The sequence below is a fragment of the Chrysochloris asiatica genome, unplaced genomic scaffold (genome assembly GCF_000296735.1).
Source record: "Chrysochloris asiatica unplaced genomic scaffold, ChrAsi1.0 scaffold00011, whole genome shotgun sequence".
NCBI lineage: Eukaryota > Metazoa > Chordata > Mammalia > Afrosoricida > Chrysochloridae > Chrysochloris > Chrysochloris asiatica.
This window is the reverse complement of record NW_006408529.1, coordinates 34832510-34857016: the sequence shown is the minus strand read 5'-3', so window position 1 is coordinate 34857016 and position 24507 is coordinate 34832510. Positions and strand designations below refer to the sequence as shown.

The window sequence follows — 24507 nt, the reverse complement described above, 5'->3', positions numbered from 1 at the left end:
GCTTATAGCAGAGTGGATGTTCTTTGGACATTTACCATCAGCCCTAACAGTTTGCAATGTTGCTGAGCATGCCTTCGAGCATGGCTGAGAAGAGGCTGTCTTGACTGAAAGAACTATGCTTTGAGCATTGTAACCTGTTAACTTCCCCAATAAACCCCATAGCTGGGAGGATAGTCTCTGAGTTCTCTGTGACTATTGCAGTGAATTCTTAAACCCAGATAAGCTGAGTGAAGAGAGCTGTGGAAGGAATGGCTAATGCCATTTTGGAGGGCAGTCTTTTCTGCACCATTGTGTCTCTAAAAATTATGCATAGCATTATAACAGAAATATGATACCTACTTAGTGGCTTCAAATTCAGAGTAGAACTGCTCCCAAGGGTTTCCAAGGCTGTAGTCTTTATGGAAGCAGACTGCCATATCTTTTTGCTACAGAGTGGGTTAGGGGTTCAAATCACTGACCTGTTAGCAGCCTAGCGCTTTAGACACTGTGCAATCAGGGATCCTTGTAATAACTGTTGCTGTTTTCCTGCTAGTGTTGTGTGTCCTTGAGTAGGTAGCTCATAGCAACCCTGTAGAGTTTCTGAGAGCAGTAGGTGGGTTTGAACTGCTAAACTTGTGGTTAGTAGTCCAGGGTTGTGCAATAGCTAGAGTTTATCTGATTTATGGCTATATGTTATAAAAACTAACAGTACTAAATGATTCTCAGAGAAAAATGTAGAATGCATTAACAAAAATCACACCTTTTAGAAATTATTAGAATTTGAGAAGGCAAAAACATTTCCTACTCATTGAGTGCTATCCTCTTTTTAAAATGTTTATTTCTTTACATACAGGATTTTAATGAAGTCATACTGCTGTTAATAGTTCAAACTTAAAATTCTATACAAGAAAATCTTGTTGATAGTAAAGATGCCTAACTAGGTCTTTCTTCATTATCTTAAGACCATACTCTAAGACTGAACGAACTACAATTCGATAGCCATCTAAGCATGAACTCGAATGAAGAAAATACATCCTAATCAACAGCTTTCACAGTGTTGCACTACTACTCTTACGAGGCTGTTTAGCGCTGTTCCATTTCTTAAAACACATACAATCTCCAAAGCCGTAGAAGGTTCTGTGTTTCAGTATATAGTGATTTTATATCGAAATCTGTGGGAATTATGTTTTCATCTAGTGTAGTCACATCCAAGCTATTTAATAACTACAAATGATTTTATTATAATATATTGTCATTTCCACTTTATAATACAGGTGTTGTTGCTAGTTGCTTTGGATGGTTCCATTCTTAGTCCAACTGAATAGTGACCCCTACCCCCTGGGACATGACAGGTCCTATTCTTCTGAGTCTTGGACTTGGCAACCCTGCTCCCTTCAGTTTGGAGCAGCAGCTCCAGCTCCAGCTCCAGCTCCCTAACACTTGTCAGTGGCAGCCCTATAATTAAAACTGAGTTGGTAAAGATTTGACTCTGACACCTAGGAGGCTGATCTTTTGAGACTCAGCAGGCACTGACTCCACCCTTTGAAGTCCCCGAGATTTTGGTCCTTCTCTTTGAGACCAAGGAAGCTCTGTTTTCCATGCTCCTTGTCTCTTTAGCTTCTGTTTCCTGATTCGTTGGCCTTTCAACTCCTCAGGGCTGTTGGTCTGGTGGCCCAGCCTCTGCTCTGTTCTGCTCAGGCAAGTGTTACAAAAGCTCTTTAAGTCTACTTATAAAGTGCCTGGAGGCATCCTACTTAACCTTTAGGTCTTGGCTCAAAGGTGCTCAACTCTCTTGATGCACCCAATTCCACCAGGAGGCCTCCTGTCCAAAGGCACTCAGCTCTAGCTTAGGGGGTCAGCTATAGCTCACTAAAATGGCTAATTCCACCAATAATCTCTTCAAATTTAGGCTCTTAGTAGTACCCAACCAAGTAACCCACTGCAGTGGAGTTAATTCTGATTCATAATGACTCTTGGCAGGGTTTCAGAGGTTATAAGTATTTACAGCAGCGAACTGCTACCTTTCTTCCTCCTTTGTAGTGGCTGGTGAGTTTGAACCACTGACCTTGCAGTTTTACTATAAGGTACCTTAAAACTCTTCCATCCTCTTCTCCTCATTCCCCCTTTCCAAAACTACTTTCATGTCTGTTAAAGCAGCACTCCACTCTGGGTATCAACTACTGTCTTAGTGAACTAGTGGTGTTATAACAAAAATATCACAAGTGATGGCTTTAACAAACATAAACTTATCCTTTCAGTTTAGGAGGCTAAATGTCCAAATGCAGGACACTAGCTCAGGGAAAGGCTTTTTTTCCTGTTGGCTCCAGAGGGAAGTCCTTGCCCATTTTTCAACACCTGGAGGACCGGTGTTCCCTGGAGATCTCCAAGTGCCTTGGCATCAATCTTCCCTGGGTCTAGTTGGTTCTCAGTACAGGGACTCCAGCTCCAAAGGATATACTCCACTCTCTTCTTTCTTGGTGTACTGTGGCCCCCCCTCCTCTGTTTGCTTCTCTCTCCCTTTATCTCTTGTAAGATAAAAAGTGATGCAGGCCACACTCAAGGAAAACTCCCCTTAGTATGATCAGAGCCGTGACCTGAGTAAGGACATTGCACCCCACTGTTAATGCCCTTAGAGCGCTGGTTAATGACATCAGATCACATCATGGGATAACTGCATCATTACACAGCTGTCAAACCACTGAGATTCATGGTTCAGTAAAGCTGATGGAGGCTTTGGGGTAATACAATTCAATTCATGACAGCCATGAAAAAATTTCAGGTAGAAAAAACATTCTTAGTAGCAACTTAAAGTTTATCTGTGTCTATCTGTGGAAACAAGAATAAAAAGGGAATTATAATTTGTCTATCTTAACTCACCACTTAGAATCTGCTGCACTGCTTCATTCCCCATCTGTGCTGCTGTAAAGCCTTGTAAGGAGATGATGGCAGGGTCAGAGCCATAACTCAGCAGGAGGCGGCAGGTCTGCAGGTGACCTGCTAAGGCAGCTCTATGCAAAGCAGTCTGACCAAGGGTGTCCAATGCATTCATCTGAAAAACAATTTGGTAGGCACATGGAATTGAGTATTTTTGTTCCCTTCGCAAATAAATTCTTACAAGAAAAATCAGTTGTTAAGTCATTATTATTCAATGGTAGTGATGAAAAGTACCCAATCTTGTTTGATAAATCAAGGGAACACTTGCTATCAAAATTACAACTCTTAAATACAAAGTTTTACCAAGTTATTCCTTGGCGAGCGGCTGGGGACTCTAGACCCAGAGAGGGAGAGGCGTTGAGTGCTGATGACCAGGGGGAAGGCTTGCAGGGTATACCCTTTGGTTGGTTGATGATTCATGGAGGGGATTGTAATTATTTCAATGAAATGATATACGATAGTATGATCACATAATAACAAACAATTAAAACAAACAAAACTTCAATGACTTTTGAGTGCATCTGAATAAAACTGAACCCTATAGCATGAATTTAAGAACACATGTAATTTACTTTTATGCTGCCTTCCTACTTGCTTTCATTTTTCATTATGATCTATTAAGGTCTGCTATGTTACAGCCTTATTAGCACCCCATTTTACAAAGGAGTAGTAAGTTTCTAAAGTCATTGCAAAGGTCAAGAGAACCCTTACAATCAATCATCTTAGCAAATGCAATGGTGGAAACAAAGAAAGTTTCTCAGTAAATCCAACATGTACTAATTTTACCTTTACTGCATGAGTAGATCAAATACACCAAATAAAGTACATATAGCAACTCTGAACATTAAAAGACACATTGTTTGCAAAAAGAGGTTTTCATTATAAACTATGTGTAACACAGAAAACAGATTCACTTGTCTCATTTCTCATTCATTCTGGGATACATGCTAATTAAGTGAAATAGTAAGCAAAGGTACATTTCACTGATACTATGTAAATGAATTTTTCTTATACTTCCTCTTTTGGAGAGGCAAGTCCTAGGTGTAACTCTACTGTGGTGGTGGTGGTGGTGGTGGTGGTTTGCTGTTGAGTTGGTTCTGACTCATAGCGACCCTGCATAGGGTTTCTGAGCATTAAAATCTTTACCGGAGCAGAAAGTCTCATCTTTAGCCCATGACAACTCTACTGTGTATTCTGTACTTTCATTTCTTTAGCATGCTTTTCTCTTTGATTACATTCTTTTCCTTGCAAAATCAAAACCAAAACCACTGTCACTGAATCGATTCAAACTCACAGCAACCTCATACGGACTCCTGGTGTGGCACTGTCGGATCAGCACTGGACTGCAAACCACAAGGTCAGCATTTCAAATCCACCAGTTACTCCCTGGAAACCTTATATAGGGTCAGCATGAGTTTGAACCGATTCGATGGAACTTAACAACAACAGCAACAACATCATGCTATTCTCTTTGATTACATTCTTTTCTTTGTATAAGCAAGCCCAGTACCAAAGACTTATTTCTAACTCATAGCAACCCCATAAGGTTTCAGAGACTGTAAATCTTTATAGGAGGAGACAGCTCCATCTTTCTCCATGGAGCGGCTGGGTGGGGAGTTTGAACCATCAACCTGTGATAAGCAGCCCAATGCTTAGCCCACAGTGCCACGAGGGCTCCTTTTCCCTTAAATATACCTATCAAAATCAGAACTCAGTTGTTCACTTCCTTCTTGTTGTTATGAAGTGCTGTTGAGTCAGTTACGACTCATAGCAACCCTGTATAGGGTTTCTGAGGAGCAGCTGATAAATTTGCACTGCTAACCTTGTAGTTCAAAAGACCTTGTAGTCTAGTACATATCTCATAGCACCGCATAGTCTCAAAATGAAGAAGTGCAGCAAACACTAAGCACCTATTAATATTGGCCTCTGTGCTATATATAAACTATAAAGTGTTTGAGCAATAACCATAACTTAAGTCTTAGATATAACTCTTCCCTCCACTACCAACCACAAGAAATAACAACGTCTAGGACAAAGCTGGTGTTTCACAAATGTCTTCTGAATGAATTTTAAATAAATATATAAATATACATTATACATACATATACATATAGACATTTATTTTAAATGGATGTATGAAACTTCCTTGTGTGGAGGTGACTTGTGGAGTTTACCATGAAAAGACAACCATGGGTGTCCCAAAACTGGGTTATCTGACAATCTTATGTCATTTGCTTTTCATGAGGAATAATTTTTCCTCATAAAAACCCTTACCGGATGCCTGTTTAATATTTTCCCTAATATATATATACACACACACATATATTGTTGTTGTTGTTAAGTGCTGTCGAGTCAGTTCTAACCCACAGCAACCCTGTATAGGGTTTCCGAGGAGCGACTGGTGAGCTTGACCCTTCGCTCTTGCAGTTTAAACGACTTTGCAGTCTGGCACATTAACCTACAACGCCACACCAGGACTCCATATACATATACACATATGGAGAGTGCTGTGGCTATGTAGGATAAGCACTGGATTGCTAACCACAAGGTTGCTGGTTCGAGCCCATCAGCGGCTCTGAAGGAAAAAGAAGAGAGACTTTCTGCTTCCACAAAGAGTTATAGCATGCTCTTTCTACTATGAAAGAACACTATATCCCTTAAACTATAAAAAATGATATAGCAAAAAGTGAATATCTATGGAGTGCTTACTAAACAACAAAGCAGAAGTACTACAAGAATCACACACAAAATACCAGCCAGTAATGTATCAAAAGCACTCATTCAATGGAACGAACAGAAAAACAAAACTATAATAATTTGGTGATACTGTGTATAACACACTTAGAAAAATTACAATAGATAATAGGGAAAATATTAAAGAGACATTTGATAAGGATTTTTGTGAGGAAGGATTAGTTGGCAAGTGAATAATTCACCAGAGCAACAGATTAGAACATTTTGACGATTAAAGAATACTATTTCAACATTTTGTTCTGTATTTTACATAAACATTAGGGAATCATAATATATTATCTATATAAGTCAAATGCAATAGTTTCTCTTTGCCTAGAAATTTGAGGGTAAAGAGTAAATGCCAGTGTTCATAGAACTGCTTAATACTATTTTAAAAAAAAATCAACTAATTGTATCTGTAATAAAAGTATAATTTATCTAAAGTTTGTTGTTGTGTGCTACTGTGTAGACTGGTGTTCACATGTTTTAGTAATTCATTGGGGTAATTGATTCTAAGCATCTTCAATTCTCATCACTCCTCTTTCTTGCACATATAGAGACCAACAGATGTTGGGTGGCCACTCACCAAACTAGGATGTAGAACATTGTCTTTGTGGACTATACTATGCCAGTTGACCATGGTGTCCCTTGAGACTATGGTTCTGAGACCCCAGGCCAGCAACTCATCGCCTTAAGATATTTGACAATATCTATGAAGTTTTCATCATTTTGCCTGCTATATGGTCCACCACAACTCAGTTGTGTTTGCTGAAAAGGTAAATACCCATGTATAAATATCTTCTTTCAAACCTTTATATATGTGTTGTTATACTCCCTCTTTTCCTCCCAAACCTGATCAGGTTGTGTATCTGTCCATGTATCTACCTGCAGTGTCCATGTATCTACCTGCAGAACACTGTTGTTACAAGATTGAGTATACAAAACTATTCACCGCTATCCCTTTTAGCCCTTTCATTACCTCCCTGTGTCTTCACCTATCTTCATCATTCTTCTGCCAGCCTCCACTTTCTTATATACTGCCATCCCATCACTCGAGTTATCAAATGTTTACCCTCTAGCCACTGAATTACTCTCCCTATCTTCCCACCCCTGGTAACCACCAAAGAAAGTTTCTTTTATTTTGACAATCTTTTCTTGAGTTTTTACATTATTGGTTGGATATAATATTTGTCTTTTTGTGATTGACTCACTTCACTCAGCTGAATATTGTATGATAGAATTCTGCAATACCAATGACTTCTTCATTGCAAATACTTTTCTTAAAACAACATAAAAGACTACTATACACATAGACCTCACCACATGGAATACACAGAATCAAACTGACTACATCTGTGGAAAGAAACAATGGAAAAGCTCCATTATCATCAGTCAAAACAAGTACAGGAGCAGACTGTGGAACACACCATGAACTGCTCATATGTAAGTTCAAGCTAAAGCTGAAATAACCCCATGAAGCAAAAATCTAACATTGGACCTATCTCACCTGAATTTACAAATCACCTGTTGCATTAAAGACTGAAGACCGCAAGAGTTGTGGGAGGATATCAAGAACATCACACAGGAAGAAAGCAAAAGGTCATTAAGAAGACAAGAAAGAAGACCAAAATGGATGCCAGAAGAGACTCTAAAACTTGCTCTCCAGCATGGAGATGCTAAAGCAAATGGAAGAAGCGATGAAGCAAAAGATCTGAATAGAAGATTTCAAGGGGCAGCTTGAAAAGACAAAGTCAAATATTATAATAATAAAATGTGCAAAGATCTGGAGTTAGAAAACCAAAATGAAAGAAAACGCTCAGCATTTATGAAGCTGAGGGAACTAAAGAAAATCTTCAAGACTCAACTTGCAATATTCTATGGGCAAAATGGAGTTCTGGCGTGACCTTGCAGTATAATGCACTGAATCACAAAGTCTGAACCACAAGATCGGTGGTTCAAACTCACCAGTTTCTTCTTGGAAACCCTACACAAGGTCATTATGAGTCAGAAACTGACTTGATGGCACTTAATAACAACAACATTGGCAAAATACTGAATGATGCAGACAGCATCAAAAAAAGATGGGATGAATACAGAGTCACTGTACCCCTCCCCTGCCCCCCCCAAAAAAGGCGGGGGGTCAATGCTCAACCATTTCAAGAGGTAACATATGGTCAAGAGCCAATGATACTGAAGGAAGAACATCACAGTGATGGTATTGGCTCTGGGAATTGATGGAATAGAAACTGTCTTGATCATTTTGTTAACCTCAGTAGTTGCTGAGTTAGTGGATCAAAAAAATCATAACTGGATGATATATCATAGCTCAAAATTCTATTAATTCCATAAATTCCTGATATCCTGTTTTTTGTCAATGGCTTCAATGTACCTTCCTTCAGTATCATTGACACTTGAACATAATCTACCTCTTGAAATGGTTCAATATTGACCATTTCTTTTTAGTAGAGTGAGTGCATGGAAGCATCTTTGTTTGATGCTTTCTGCATTGTTCAAAATCTTGCCCATAGAATCCCTCAATACTGCAAGTTGAGGCTTGAATTCTTTCTTCAGTTTCCTCAGCTTGAGAAAAGTTGAGCATGTTCTTCCCTTTTGGTTTTCTTAATCCTGGTCTTTGCACATTTCATTATAATATTAGACCTTGTCTTCTCAAGCTGCTCTTTGAAATTTTCTACTCAGCTCTTTTATCTCATTTCTCCATTTGCTTTAGCATCTTTACACTGGATAACAAATTTTAGTCTTTTGACATCCATTTTGTTTTTTTCCATTTTTCTGGTCTTCTTAATGATCTTTTGCTTTCTTCTGTGAGATGTTCTTGATGTCATCCCACAACTCTTTTGGTCTTTGGACTTTAGTTTCTAATGCATCAAATCTGTTCTTCAGAAGATCTGTAAATTTATAGATCATCTGGGATATATTCAAGGTCATATTTTGACTCTTATGTTGTTTGAATATTCTTTAGTTTCTGCCTGAACTTGCATATGAGCAAGACTGTTCCACAGTCTGCCCTGGCCTTGTTTTGGCTGAAGATATGAAGCTTCTCCACCATCTCATTAATTTTGACCCTTACATGGTTTCCGAGGCTGTAAATCTTTACGGGAGCAGAAAGCCTCATCTTTCTCCCACAAAACAGCTGGTAGTTTCGAACTGCTGACGCTGAGGTTAGCAGCCCAATTTGTAACCGCTACACTACTAGAGCTCCTTACATAGATGTAGTCAATTTGATTTCTGTGTATTCCAGCTGGTGAAGCCATGTGTATAGTTGTCTTTTATGTTGTTTAAAAAAAGGTATTTTCAATGAACAAATCACTGGTCTTGCAGAATTCTATGTGATCTCCAGCATCATTTCTATCACCAATGCTCTATTTTCCAACTACTGAACCTTCCTCTTTGTTTCCAACCTTTGCATTCCAATCACCAGTAATTATCAACACATCTTAATTGCATGCTTGATCAATTTCAGAATGGAAAAATTGGTAGAATTCTTTAATTTCATCCTCATTGGCTTTAGTGGTTGGTGCATAAATTAGAATTTTAGTGGTATTAACTGGTCTTCCTTGTAGCCATATGGATATAATCCAATCACAGACAGTGTTATACTTCAAGACAGATCTTGAAATGTTCTTTGTGATAATGTAACACCATTCCTCTTCAATCTGTCATTCCCGGCATATTAAACTATGTGGTTGTCAGATTCAAAATGGCCAATACCAGTCCATTTCAGCTGACTAATGCCTAGGATATCGAAGTTTATGGGTTCCATTTCATTTTTGTGATGTCTAATTTTCCTAGATTCATATTTCATACATTCCTTGCTCAAATTATTAATGGATGTTTATAGCTGTTTCTCTTCATGTTGAGTTGTGCCCCATCAGCAAATGAAGGTCCCGAAGGCTTTACTTCTTTTGCGTTATCATGGTCAGTTCTACTATTCCTTAGTTAGATTTTGAGTGTCTTCCAACATGAGGGGCTCATCCTCCAGCACTATATCTGACAATACTCTGGTGTTCTTCATCATGTTTCAATATTCAATATTCAACACTGTGCTGACAGTGTTCCACTGCTATTCAAAAGGTTTTCAGTGACTAAATATTCTAAAGTGGCCCGTCTCTCCATATTCCTAGTGTGTCTTAGTCTGGAAGCTCAGCTGAAGCCTGTCTACTGTGGGCAACCCTGCTGATATTTAAAATACCCATGGCACTGCTCCCAGAGTCACAGCAATACGCAGCCTCCACACTATGACAAATTGACAGATGAGTGTTGGACAAATTAACTAGTGGTAATTAAATCTGACTCCAAATTACCCTGATTTTTTATTTAAAAATAGACTCATTAAGAACAGGGGAAAGCAGGAAGTAGTGGAAGCAGTATAAGCAGGCCTAATTCTAATTAAGGGGTGGGACTGCTTATTGAAAAGGTTCTTTCATAATCATATGGAAACCATGAGTTGGCTAAAAATCAAATCAAAGCCATGAGTTTCCCGGAAAGAAAATGTAGAACAAACAAAAATGTGGGTCCAACAGTAAGTAAGCCAGCTTTTTATAGGAAAATTTTATTAACACATTAATTACCAGATATATCCTGAAAAGATATCCTCTTGACTTGGAATAGGGATGGCTAAATGGAAGGATGAGCAATTGGCATCTATTGATTCTTAACTCTGATTAAAAGTAATTCTTTATTTCCCCCTTTAAAGTACCTAATAGCTGGAGTTCTCAGTTTAGCTGCGCTATAGTGGATGGAACCTTGGTTTAGCATTGTAGGATAAGCACTGGACTGCTAACTGCAAAGTTGGTAGTTCAAACCAACCAGTCGCTCCTTGGAAGAGACCCTATACAGGGTTGCTATGGGTCAGAAAAGACTCGGCAGCACTTAAAAACAACAACATAGTGGGAGAACTAGCAAAGACGTGCTAATCTCAAAGTCATTTTACATCACTGGCAGGATACTGAGAACTATACAGGCTCCACCGATGAACTTGAGACATAACTGAAGAGAATGTATTGTGCACAGGAAAATGTTGACCTAGAGTAATATGGTTAAGAGAAGCTATGAATAATTTTGCTTTTCATTGAAACTTTGTGAAACAAAAAGACTCCTGGGAGACAACAAATAAATATTCTCAAAATTTGTTGTTGGTGTTAAGTGTCACTGAGTCAGTTATGACTCATAGTGAACAAGTACAGTATGTCCATGGAGTGACTGGTGGGTTTGCGCAGCCAGCCTTTCAGTTAGCAGTCCAGTAATTATCCTACAGCACCATACCAAGATTCCATTCTCAAAACAGTGGACATTATATAGTCCTGGTGTGGTGCTGTAGGAAAAACACTTAATGCAAGGTCGATTTGAACAGCAAGTTCAACAGCTCAAATTCACCAGCTGCTCCTTCAAAACCCTATACAGAGTCGTTAAGAGTTGGAACTGACTTGAAAGCACTTAATAACAACATCAACAATGTATGTAGTTTTACAAGAATATCATAAATGCCACAAAATATTTTTAAAAAATACGTCAGTGATCAACATATAATGCTATTGGTGTAGCAGAAAGCCCACGTATTTCAGCATGTTCTGTTTAACAATGCAGGATATAATTTATACAAAAATACAAAAGTGGTACCTATAAAGTTGTTAATAAATCTATTGAGCTATGCACCTTTTCATTTCATCCCATCTTGATTTTTAAAAACATCCATTGTTCTTTTACAACAAGGATATCCAAATTTTGGGATCATAAAATTCTGTGATTAATAGAAATGTTTTAAGAACACTCTCAATATATGTTATGTTATCATTTATAAAATTATAAGCAAGCAGTGCTTATATATTATATATGTACTAATATAATAGTAACACGTATAAGAGTTTTGTAAAAACAAATTACAAAGGATAGAGATGAAACAAAAAATTTAAGTATTTTAATTATTGACACAAAATACCTTTGATTCTAATTTTTAAAAAGTTGTCATGTAAGCATTTGGAGGTCTGATTCTGAGTTGTTTAATTTTGCTAGTTGGTTCCAAAGGCGCAGTCATGAAGAGTAGCTAAGTCTGGCCCTGTCTTGCAGTCTTACCTTTGCGCCATGCTTATGCAGAACTTCCATAACATCATTGTGAGCTCTTTCAGCGGCAACATGCAGTGGAGTCAGAAAACTATGGAGAGTAGAAAACGAAAAGGTCATTTTCTCCCTTTGTTGGGTATTCTCGTCTAGAAATAAACAACTCCTTCTGCAATGACACTTACTCTTTATTTTTTTCATTAACATTTGCTCCTTTTCTAAGTAACAATTCTGTCACTTGTTTTCGCTTTGGATGTAGGGAGGCCACGGCACAGTGCTGTAAAATCAAGAAAACAAAACAAAGTTAATAAAATCAACTTCTACATAAAAGTAGATGACTGATTTAAATAGCATCTGCTGATAATTAGAACACTGTTACCTCAAATAACATCTGAATGGACTTTGATGGATTTTAAATTATGGACAAAATAAAAATCCTTCTAAATACATTGCAAGCAGGAAACAGCAGCCTTAAAAAACCAAGGTGAAATTATGCTCTTAATTAAACATTTAGAGGGACTTTGTTCCTTTTTCTTTAACCAATGAGTAATTACCCCAGTAGCTACATATTCTACTGAAGGCAGAAGTATACAGCATCTCTAAATCTACAGAAATCTGTAACTAAATTACTCAGTCCTCCATCAGACAGACAGCTACATAAGTTACTATTTCTCAAATGTTTCCACAGAGGTCTCCCAGCACTACAGGAAAATGAGCCTAAATGTCTACAGAGAGGCTAGGAGATGACAGACTTAAAGTAGCTCAGTGGAGGATATATTCTTAGAAATTTTATTTTATCCTAATGTTTATACAGTTCTTATATTCTACTTCATTATATACTGAAATTGAAAACTTACTTACTACTGAATGAAATGAACACTCTAGACAATATAGGTTGTCCCTCAGTTCATTTATACACATTTTCATTGCCAAGCAGTGCAAGTGCTGCTGCATGCTGTCTCATTGGTTCATATTCACAGAGACCCTGTACATCTTTACTGGAGCAGAAAGCCTCATCCATTCTCCTGCAGAATGGCTGGTGGATTTTAACTACTGACCTTGAGGTTAGCAGCTCAGTGTGCAACCCCCAATGCTACCAGTGGAGGGTCAGTGTTTAAAAAAGGAAGACTCACAAAGAGATGGACTGAAACAGTGGCAGCAGCAATGAGCTGAAAGGTAACAATTCTGAGGATGATGTAGGGCCTGACAGTGTTTTGTTCTGTTGTGTACAGGGTAACTATGAGACAGAACCAACTTGACGGCACCTAATAAACAACAACATAGCTGGCCCATTTCAGTTTGGCGACTCAGCACTGATTTGAACAGATGCTGACTGTAGTTCCTCTGTTTTTTTAATGCCAGACATGTCACAGAATGTTGACTAAAGCATACCCATTGGTGTGTGATACACACATCACATATGCTCAAATTCTGAATTCAGGAGTGACAATTACTAACCAGTATCACCACCTGAGCCTTAATGTAGTCATTGACAAGGAAAATGAACTTATTTTTCTGAAAGTGCATTAAAAGAAAAAGCATGAATGGTTTAAAGATAATTTATAGTCTGAAACAGAAAACCTCATATGCTCATGATTTTTATAGAATAAATGTAATCAATTCTTTGAATACAATTGCTCAAAAGGATGATATAAGTATCCTTGAAAACACACTTTATCTTCCCCCACAACACAAATATACTACTTATCTAGCAATCACAAGAAAAATACTTTATAGGGAAAATCAAATTCTGTAATTTATGAAAGCAATGGCCACCAAGATTTGTTATAACAGGTTATGTAAAGACTATGAACTAAAAAAAAAAAAAAAAATCCCCAATTCAAGGTTGAGCAAATGCCTGTCTCTCACTCATAAACTGAATCATCACCCAAACGAAATTTAAAAATCAATGCAACCAACATTACATTTCTGGCATTTCAGGTACTAAAATTACTTCAAAGTTTCTGATATGAAAATCATCATTTGTGCTTGCACTACAGTTATACGGTTATATGAATTAACGACAAAATCTTACCAGTGCTGTTTCATGAGACTGAGGTTGCTTGAAGTTAATGATTTCCAAAGCAAGTGTTTTTTTAACTTTGGCTAAATCTGCTTCTCTGGCAGCTTGTAGTAAAGAATGACCTTTAAATTCATCTGTCAGTGAAATAATGATTGACACAGTAAAGATGTAATACTTACAAATAAGCAGAAAGAACATTAATTTTACATATTATGTTCCTCTATTTTAGATGAAGGTATGCTGGATTGCAAAGTGGGTCTGAACTGCAAGGCCGGCGGTTCAAGTTTGCCAGCTGCTCCTCGGAAACCCTATACAGGGTTGCTATGGGTTAGAATCAACTCAATGGCACTTAACAACACAGAGGATGGATAAGAATGAAGTTGAAAATTATGAAAAAAATTGGAAATATATATGTTCTGAGAGGAGACTGTTTCAGACCCTTGAGAGTCCATAAAAATACACATACAAAGTAAAATTTTAAAACTGAGGCAACCTAAATATCCACCAAAAGGAAACAAATTAAATAACAGATGGCACATTCATATACTGGAATAATTTCAGCTCTTAAACAAAATCATCTATATATACTAGCTTGAAAGCATTAAAAATCCCTGCCATCAAGTCAATTCCAGCTCATGGCAACCCTATAGGAAAGAGTACAGCAAGCAGCTTCTTAGGATTGCCAAAGCCATCAATATCTACTGTAGTAGACAGTCTCAATTTTCTTCTTCGGAGAGGCTGAGTGGGAGAGTGGGGTGGGGACTGAACCACTGACCTTTTGGGTAGCAGCCTGATGCTAAACCCACTGTGCCATCAGAATGCCTAATGAAAGTATATGTTGCTGTTGTTGTTAAGTGCCACTGAGTCAGTTCCCAGCTCACAGCTAACCTGGATAGGGTTTCTGAGGCTATAAATCTGCAGGGACAGAAAGCCTCATCTTTTACTGCGGACTGGCTGGTGGGCTTGAACCACCAACCTTGCAGTTCACAATCTAGTGCTTGTCCGCGCACTCTCCATGAAAGCAGGCCATATTTGTTAAATGAAAAGTTCAAGTAGCAAAAAAATCAGGATAGGCTGAGCCATTTTTTTTGGTGCTACTACTATTACTGTCACCACACCTACTTAAAAGTAATGATACAAAGACATTTAGAGTAATAGTCACCAAAACATACATTGCTGAATCATCACCCAAATTCTAGTTGTTTTATTTATTTACTTATTTTTATGTTTAGACACAGAAAAGAAGTGAATTATGGGTCAGGACTGGGAAAATTTTCAAAGAACATTTGATATTTTATGTATTATTTACAAAAGCAGGTCAGAGCAATTTTAAGCCATTTAAAAAAAAATCACAAGCACAAGAATCCTATTATTTTATTTACTACTTTACAAGTTTGGTTTATATTTTGAGTCAACTTATCACCAACTTAACAGACTGCTGAAAATTTTTCTAAAAAGTTACAAATGATGTGTGAGCTACATGCAAGGACACTTCAAAAAGTTCGTGGAAAAATTCCATTATTTTTCAATTCTAATTTTCTATGAACTTTTCAAACCCTGCCTCATATCATACTGCTTTATCATTTCTAAATTTCTTTAAGCACAGTGCATAAACTTCAAAAACAAAAAAACCAAAAGTCAAGTCAATAAATGCAAATAACAAAATTATAGACTTTTCTCGTAATGATTATGTTAGGAACAAACGATGTGAGAGAATGAAACTCAACAACTGCTCCTTGGAAGCCCTATAAATGGTCGCTATGAGTCAGAAAGGAGCTCTGGTAGCGTAGTGGTTACGAATTAGGCTGCTAACCTCAAGGTCAGCAGTTTGAAATTATTAGCCGTTCTGCGGGAGAAAGATGAGGCTTTCTGCTCTGGTAAAGATTTACAGCCTCGGAAACCCTATGCAGGGTCACTAAGAGTCGGAACCGACTCCATAGCATGCCGCCGCCACCACCACCACCACCACCACCATCACCATCACCACCGCAACCACCATGAGTCAGAAAAGAAGCGGTGGCACTTAACCACACCACCATATATAAAGATCAGGATTCTGACACCTGTACAGAAAGGTGTGTAATGAGAACTGATTATCAAGCAAACGGCAGTCTTACCTGAATCAATTGTATAGAGAAATTTAAACTGAATTCTATTTGTACTTGCTTTTTCTCTAATGACAGATATTCTAAAAGTACCAAATTAATCAAAGCAATTCTATCTTTGAAATTACTCCTGTTAAGTTCAGGAAAGTTGGCTCAGAAGAAAATGAAATAAATTCATAAAAAACATAAAACATAAGTCTTCGTAGCAATAAGCAAATTAAGAAACTATATTGCAGTTAAGCTGCATGATATTTTCTTAAATAATAAGATTGAAAATATTCTTATCTTTTAGGAAAAAAGGAAAGATCCTTCCCCAAATATAGTTTCAAATAAAAAATATTTAATTGACAAATACCCAAGATTAAGAATAAATAATCCAAATGCTTGGTAATCTATGAACTGATCATTGTCCTTCTATACATATAATGTAAGTTATATAAGGATTTGTTTTACAATTTTAAAGACGGTATTAAAAACCAGTGGTAAAACTTCAAATGACTCAAACTTAACCTGAAACTTTACATTTATATAATTCCTAAGAGTTTCTCAAAGTGTATTTTAAAAACAAAAATCAAAGGTATTTTCATCTTTCAATATGTGCAGAATTCAAACTAGGCTGTTTATTTGGTTCAGAAAGACAACAAAAATACAGACATGAAAAAGCAGAAAATCTGTGTGTATGGAAAATACACTGAGTTAGGTTGGAGGTAGGTAGATATATACGCTTAAACATATGCCATGAACACATTTTTGTTAGTTACAATGCATTGTGCAGGTGATAAGAAGACAAATAATGATAAAACCAAAGGTCTAAGAATTTAAATTTCATGGTAAAATAGAACATTCACAAAGAAAAATGAACTATATAATGAAGATAGCATATGGTGGTGGTGGTTGTGTGCCGTGGAGTCGGTTCTAACTCATAGTGACCCTGTATAGCGTTTCTGAGGCTGTAAATCTCTGCTGCAGCAGAAAGTCTCATCTTCTCCAGTGGAACCACTGGCAGTTTTGAATTGCTAACCTGACTTGTAACTACTACGCTACCAGAAATCCTTTGAAGATAGCATATGGTGAGTCATAAGGGTAGGAGAGAGAATAAATGCACTACTAAAAGGATTCATTACAATCTGGTTTGTGCTAGTGTGTAACTTGCTGGGTAACATCCGTCCCAAGTACCAAAGAAAGTTTAAATTTCCACTTAAGTCATCAAAATTATAGGGAACGCTTCCTGAGTTCAAATAACTAGCTTAAAACCTGTTACAACATGCTAGTATCATTCTGACTATGCCTTTTCATTATGCTAAATAGTCCTCGTGTTGCTGTAGAATAAGCACTGGACTGATAACCAAAGATCTACAGTTCAAACCCACCAGCTGCTCCACAGGAGAGAGGTGAAGCTTTCTACTTTCGTATAGATTTATAGTCTCCGAAACCCTAGACAAGGTCACTATGAGTTAAAAATCAACTTGACGGCAGCGAGGTTTCTTTATGTTTTTGTTGTTACACTAAGTTACCACTTAGCAAAGCCTTTTTCATGTGTTTAAATTAATTTTTCTAAGTAGTATCTACAAAATAAACTCAAAATGTTTCCATGAAAGGACTCTTAAGTACTGGTGTAAAGTTTTCAAGAATTCATCTGTTCATGAAATAATTAACTATTCATGTTAATTATTCATGAAATAATTAATATGTTCATGAAATAATTGACTATGGAGTCCTGGGGCCATGCTGCGGTTAATGCGCTGGACTGCAAAGTTGGGTTGACATACAAGATTGGCAGTTCAAGCTCACCAGTTGCTCCTCAGAAACCCTATACAGGGTTGCTACAAGTCGGAACTAACTTGACAGCACTTAACAACAACAACATGGTGCTGATTACATGACTATATGTGTATGTCAAAACTCACAGAACTATATATTAAAAAAAGATGAATTATACGACCTGCAATTTATTCTGTAACTTAAAAATGAACAAGAAAGATATTATGGGTTAATATATATATATAGCGCTTGGGAGATAGTGCCCCAAAACGGTAGCTAGCATCTTTTATCAACAGAATATAAGCTCTATGAGTGTAGAGATTTCTTTTTTTGCTGTTTTGTTCACTGCTGTTTCCCTAGTACCTAGCACATACTAGTCATTCAAGAAATGGTTGTGGATTGACTCATTCTGATTAGCGTTATTTAAAAAACCCAAAAAACCCACCAAGGAGACTTACACATGAAACAAGATCAGATTTCTATGGAATTCATGAAGAAAAGTACATTATTAAAAATGAGGATTATAAACTGAAAAATAGTATGTAACTAGTAGTCCTAATAACTAAACAGAAATGAGATATTTCCATTTACAACATGCAACATTATGTTTAGAATAGAAATACATACAAGTCAATCTCTCTCGGAGCTCAGGAGTTGGAGCCATATCCACAGCACTTTTGCCATGGCAGTTGACTAATGTAGGATCTGCACCGTGACTAAGCAACAACGAACAAACTTCAACACGATTCTTGGAAGCAGCCTCATGTAGTGGAGTAAACTGCCAGAGATCCATAGCATTCACACAAGCTCCATGCTGAAGCAAGAGAAAAAGTTTTAGGTCAGTGATCATTTCACTGGATTAAAAAACCTCAAGTAACATTCATTTCAACATAAATATCAGTTTAATTCTTTGAAATGTCAATAAGTAAACAAATATTTAATTTAATTTTTTTTTTAAAAAAGGTTAAAATAAGTCTAATATTGTGAATTTTGTAAGACAATGGTAATATTTTGGAAATGATTTTATACTCTTATAAATCTTATGGGGCCAAAAAACATGAAAATTCATTATAAGTCAAAAAAATTACAAGAAAATAAAATTCAATGTCTTCAATTTTTCCTACCTTTAGCAGCAGTTCTGTGACTTCATAATGTCCATATGAACATGCATTATGTAGAGGCACAAGTCCACTAAATGAAAAAAGGCAAATTACTTAATTTCAAATAACCTATGGAGCTCTGGTAGCGTAATGGTTACGAATCGGGCTGCGAACCTTAAGGTCAGCGGTTCGAAACCACCAGCCGCTCCGCGGGAGAAAGATGAGGCTTTCTACTCCCGTAAAGATTTACACCCTCGGAAACCCTGTACAGGGTCGCTATGGGTCGGAACCGACTTGACGGCACTTAACAACAACAACAACATGGTCATTTATAATGAAACACTAAAGAACAAAAATCGAATCAATTCCAACATAATTATATTTTCTAATATTTTCAAGTTTTGATAAAAGAATTCAAAGCATAGCTTATGTTCACTTATGTTTATCATAGTCCTTAACAGCAATAATAAAATATCAATGTAAACAGCAATTAAGAAAAATGGAAGATCAACATGTGCTGACAATTGCATGCTTTATCAAGTAGTTACCCCCCCAAAAATATGTAGCGAATTGAAATACTATTTGCTTTCATGATAAGAATCAAATACCCTATTATAACTTGCATATCAAATTATCATTCTAAATGAGTCAGAAGCCTCTATTTTTGTGTTGTACTTCTCTTGACGACTCACCTATTGTACACCCATCTGTTTTCAGACATGCACAAGGAAACAGAGATGTACAAGAGCGTCAGGCACTTATGCCCCTATACTATTGGGGCATCATTCACATATGGCACAAAATCTGGCAGAGCCGGGAGAGAAACAGAACATCCGAAAGTACAGAATTGAAATGAAGGGATCCCCCTTCTGATAACTCTCTCAGGTGCTGATTTCGTCATTTCTAAGTCTTAACACGGAAAGGGACAAAGTGAAGAAAACTTCCTCCAGGGTATAACTCTTTTTCCTATGCTGTGCCAATTATAAGAGTATAATATGAATCTACTTTACCTGGATAGTAGGTTCAATTAGCTTTAAGCATCTTAAAGTGGGATATAATGAGAAGTATTAGCCCATTATATAGAATAACAGACTCAATTTATATATCACTGGATTCTAGAGAAAAGTGGAACAGGATTTTCCAAAATTCATCCATTCATAAAATAAATGACGTAACTCTTTGCTCCCCTCCCCACCCTATCTCCAATGTTTACGTTTTCTCCATTTTGATGTTTGATCATGTTATCAGGAAACAAATTTAGAACGCTTTGCACTTAGGATCTGGGTTTATTCATGAGACCATCCTTTCATACAAAATGAATATAATAGTTATGCTACTAAAGTATCAGAATGTTCTAGTTGTTTATCTGTTTTTCTGAAATATAACTTGAGATGAAAAAATAATTGCAACTGAGAGAAACTCTTAACTTCAAATAACAGAACTGTAATAAAATTAAACTGATCTATGAGAAGCATCCTTTATTAAGTATAAGCATGAAAATAAAGTCTGAAGTCTTGAGTGCTAAAAACTGTAAAGAAATGAGATATATGACTTTCTTAGTGTTTATAAATTTTAGAGTATTAAATAATAATAGAAAAAGAGTATTAAATAATAAATATCAACCCCATGACTGAACCCACTAAAAGGAAATACAATGGTACACTTACCCTTTGTCTTTTGCATGAACATCAGCACCATGCTGAAGAAGAAGTTGAACTATTCGAACTCTGTTGTAGCCCGCTGCTAGATGTAAAGGAGTAGACTAGGGGGGTAAAAAAACACATCATAGTTTGTTTCCTCTTCTGGTAAATAATTCATGCTTTCTTTCCATTAAGTCAGTATTCATTTAGATCTCAATAGAATGAATGTTAGTATACACAGAAAATACTGGATTGAAATGCTAAAAATTCGTATTTCAAATTGGCTTGGAGACAATTTATTCACCTCAAGAGCAAACCCTAATTTCAAAGAAATCCATATATTTCTCCTGCTTGGTTCGCAAGGTCCTCATAAGTCAAATCCTATCCTATGTATCCCTACTTCCACTTTTTTTTTTCTAATGTGAACCATCGTCACTTTCTGAGAAGATATGTCAGTGGTGTAGTGCTGTGGGTTAATGTGTCAGTCTGCAAAGTCATTTAAACTGTAAGGTTGGTGGTTCAAGGTCACCAGCTGCTCCTTGGAAACCCTATACAGGGTTGCTACGGGTCGGAATCGACTTGACGGCACTTGACAACAACAGTCCTACCTATCCCTACTTCATATTTTTTCTAATGTAAACCATCTTCACTGTTCTGACTTCATATTTTTTCTAATGTAAACCATCCTCACTGTTCTGAGAAGATAAGTCAGTGCCCATAAGTACCATACCTGGACACACTCTTCCTTGTCTTACTCAAACACCTCCCAAGTTCTAACATTGAAATCCATTTCTTTCTTAAGTTTTACCTGAAGATCAAACGAAAACCAAATCCACTGCCTTTGAGTCCATTACAACTCAAAATGACCCTATAGGTCAGAGGGTTTCCCACAGCTCCGTAGGGTTTCCACAGCTGTAAATCTTTGCTGGTGGGTTCAAATTGCTGACCTTTGAATTTAGTTGCTCAACACTTAACTCATGACACCACCACTGACTGCTCCTTTAACTAAAGATCTAGGACTCAACATTTCCCTTTATAAAAGAAAAGGTTGAAAATTATACCTATAGAACTATTTGAAGAAACTTTAGTAGAAACAAAAGGGATTTGACTGTATTTATTCCATATAGCTGCCAGAAATGGGTTAAAACAAATTTGCTACAGTGAATGTAATGAACTATATCAAGATAACATATATCTTAATATCTTGGTGAAATATAGCCTTATATTTCATGTGCCACACATATGCAGTAAAAATACAATAGAATAATATAGTTTCTTACTAGTTAATTTCTGTCAGATTTAAATTTGAATCAAGTTATTATTCCTACTTAAATTCAGTATTATAATTAAAATAGTCTTACTTCTCACCTTTTCTGTTAATCAAAAATAACAATATTTTAATTAAAAGCTTCTCTGCACCCATAGTAATTTTACCACAATTGCTAATTTACTTCAACTTAAATACAACAACATCTTTTTAAACAGGGGCTAATGTTTTATAATGTACTCTCCTTCATTTTTCCTGTGTCCTGTTTGGGGCTTTAAGGTTTGATAAGATTTTCAATTTATTTTCTTCATCTACTCCAAATGTCAAGATCCGAAAGAATTACTGCATACTTTATTATCTAATCTACTATTGTTTTCAAGGCACTTCATAAATTTTATATGTTCTGAGAATCTAGAAGTTTAAAATATTTTCAAGCAGTATACAGTTGATAATGAGACTATAAAGAATTTCATAGAGTTCTGAAGAGAATGTCAAAATACCTGATTACGTTCCTAGATCTTATGAAGGCCATATTACCTGTGGATCTTAGTTTTTTCATGTATAAAATGAGGATAAACTCACTTTTTCTAGTTATCTTAATTTCATAGTGCTGTTATAGTAGAAATACCACAGTGAGTGGCTTTAATGAACAGAAATTTATTTTCTCACCCTGTCTTAGTCATGTAGTAGAAATACCACAAGTAGATGGCTTTAACAAACCAAAATATATTTTCTTATACTTTTGTTATTATTGTTATTAAGTGCTATCGACTAGGTTCTGACCGACATCAACTCTGTATAGGGTTTCCTAGGAGTGGCTGGTGAGGTTGAGCTGCTGACCCTGCGGATTAAACCAACTTTGCAGCTCAGTGCATTAACCCGCAGTGCCATACCACTCTGAATTCAGGGTGCCAGCTCTAGTGGAATGCCCCATGTCTGTGTGCTCTGGGGGACGGTCACTGGTTAATCTGCTCATATCTCCTAAAAGATAGACTTAAAAGGTACTCTACAAAAGGTACTCTACACTAATTGTTGCTGTTAAGTGCTAAATCCAGTGTTGATCCTACAGCACCACTCTACACTAATACTGCCTCATTAACCTAACAAAGAAAACCCATTCCCGAATGGGATTATAACCACAGATATAGAGATTATGATTTACAACATACTGTTTTTGCAGGGACATAATTCTACCCATTATCCATAGTTTATGAGGCTAGAAATCTGAATTCAGACACTGGCTCTGAAGAACGCTTTCTCTCTACTGGCTCTAATGAAGGTTCTTGTGTCTTTTCAGCTTCCTTCCTTGGTACCTTGATGAGCTTCTTGTGATTCTATCTGAGCTTGCTTCTCTTTGTGCCTATTCTGCTGTTTATATCTAAAACTGACTGGCTTAAGATACACCTGACAATACAGTCTTATCAACGTAAAAAGGGAATCTTACTCCCAAGTGGGATCACATTCACAGCATACCCAAAACAAAACAAATCCACTGCAGCTGACAGAATTCCTGAGTTGGGTTCACAGTGTAGGTTGTGGAATTCACAACAAATATTTTGAGGAGACACAATTCAATCCATAACACTAGCTATCTAAAAACTTGTGAAAATAGTTTAAAAACACTTTCAAAATGTTAAATGCCATGTAAAATGTAGGGATCAACATTTATATTACTAAACAACCTGTTGTCCCAAATTTCTGTTTCCAGACACATTTCAAATATATCTCAAATGATACCTCCAGATTAGCAGCTAAAAGGTTGGGGGCTCAAACCACCCAGTAACTGTACAGAAGAAAAAGCCCAGTGATCTGCTTCCATTAACGATTACAGCCAAGAAAATCCTACAGAGCAGTTCTACTCTGTAGCATGTGGAGTCAACATGAGTTGGAATTCACCTGATACCACAAGACAACAATAGCAACATATGGCCCTGAGTAATACAGTTAAGCACTTGACTACTAGCAAGAAGGCTAGTAGTCACAGAAGCTAAATATAGAAAATAACGTCTTTGACAGGCACTGAAATTGTGCCCCTGTTAAACCGTGTGAAACCCACGTTTTAGATAACTTTACCACATTCTGGCACTAAATGAAAATGCACCTTTCTTGCTTTCACTGATAAAAATTGGTCTATGGTATACTTATTTTAACAAAAGTCCTGTTGGCACCATAGTGCACTGGATTGCTAACCACAAGGTCAGCAGTTCAAACCCACCAGCCAGTCTGAGGAACAAAGATGAGGTTTTCTGCTCCTGTAAAGATTTATAGCCTTGGAAACCCTATACAGGATTTGCCAAGAGTCTGAATAGCCTCCCTGGCACTGGGTTTGCCTGTTTGGTTTTCTCTTTATGCACGCAGCACAGCAGTCCCAGACCCTCCAGGCAGAGGCAGTGCCAGAGCCTGCAGTGTGGGTGTGTTATGTCTAAACCACTTCCCCGGAGAGTCACACATATTGGACATGTTCAGCCAGGCCTATGCTACCATCACTAACCTAGATGTTTTAAAATCATGCAAGCAGGTTGGAGTAGAGCACAAAGAAGTGGGTGAATAGCTAGGCGAACTATGAGGTCACCTAGAATTGGAGGGAGTTAAGGTCACCCCAAATGGGAGAGCAGGAAGAAAAGGGGTGGAGTGTAGAAAATCCAATGCAATTGGGCTGGCCAAGTTGGCCTGCTTTTCTATATCTCTTCAGTTCATTGGAGCTAAAATTAATGCCCACGCACAGAGCCAGATGAGATAGCAAGAAATAAATTTCTCTGCCTGCCTACCTACCAGCTTTAGCCCCTTCACTCCCAGATAATTTGGAGATAAGGTTGCAGCAGATAAGTGCTTTGGGGAGTGAAAATGATCACACTGTCTGCTTTTACCCATGGAAGCTGGCACTCAAATG

At 37.1% G+C, this 24507-nt stretch overlaps 1 protein-coding gene across 1 annotated transcript in view; it reads right to left on the bottom strand.

Annotated features, from left to right (window-relative positions):
• TNKS (tankyrase, TRF1-interacting ankyrin-related ADP-ribose polymerase) overlaps positions 1-24507 on the bottom strand; it is a 278487-nt gene that overhangs the window by 66730 nt on the left and 187250 nt on the right. Inside the window, exons 6-12 of the mRNA XM_006834485.1 lie at positions 20378-20472; positions 18735-18801; positions 18238-18424; positions 13757-13878; positions 11907-11998; positions 11737-11815; positions 2857-3028 (exon numbers count right to left, since the gene is read on the bottom strand). Coding sequence (XP_006834548.1) covers positions 2857-3028; positions 11737-11815; positions 11907-11998; positions 13757-13878; positions 18238-18424; positions 18735-18801; positions 20378-20472 — 814 coding nt within the window. The remainder of the gene's footprint in view (positions 1-2856; positions 3029-11736; positions 11816-11906; positions 11999-13756; positions 13879-18237; positions 18425-18734; positions 18802-20377; positions 20473-24507) is intronic.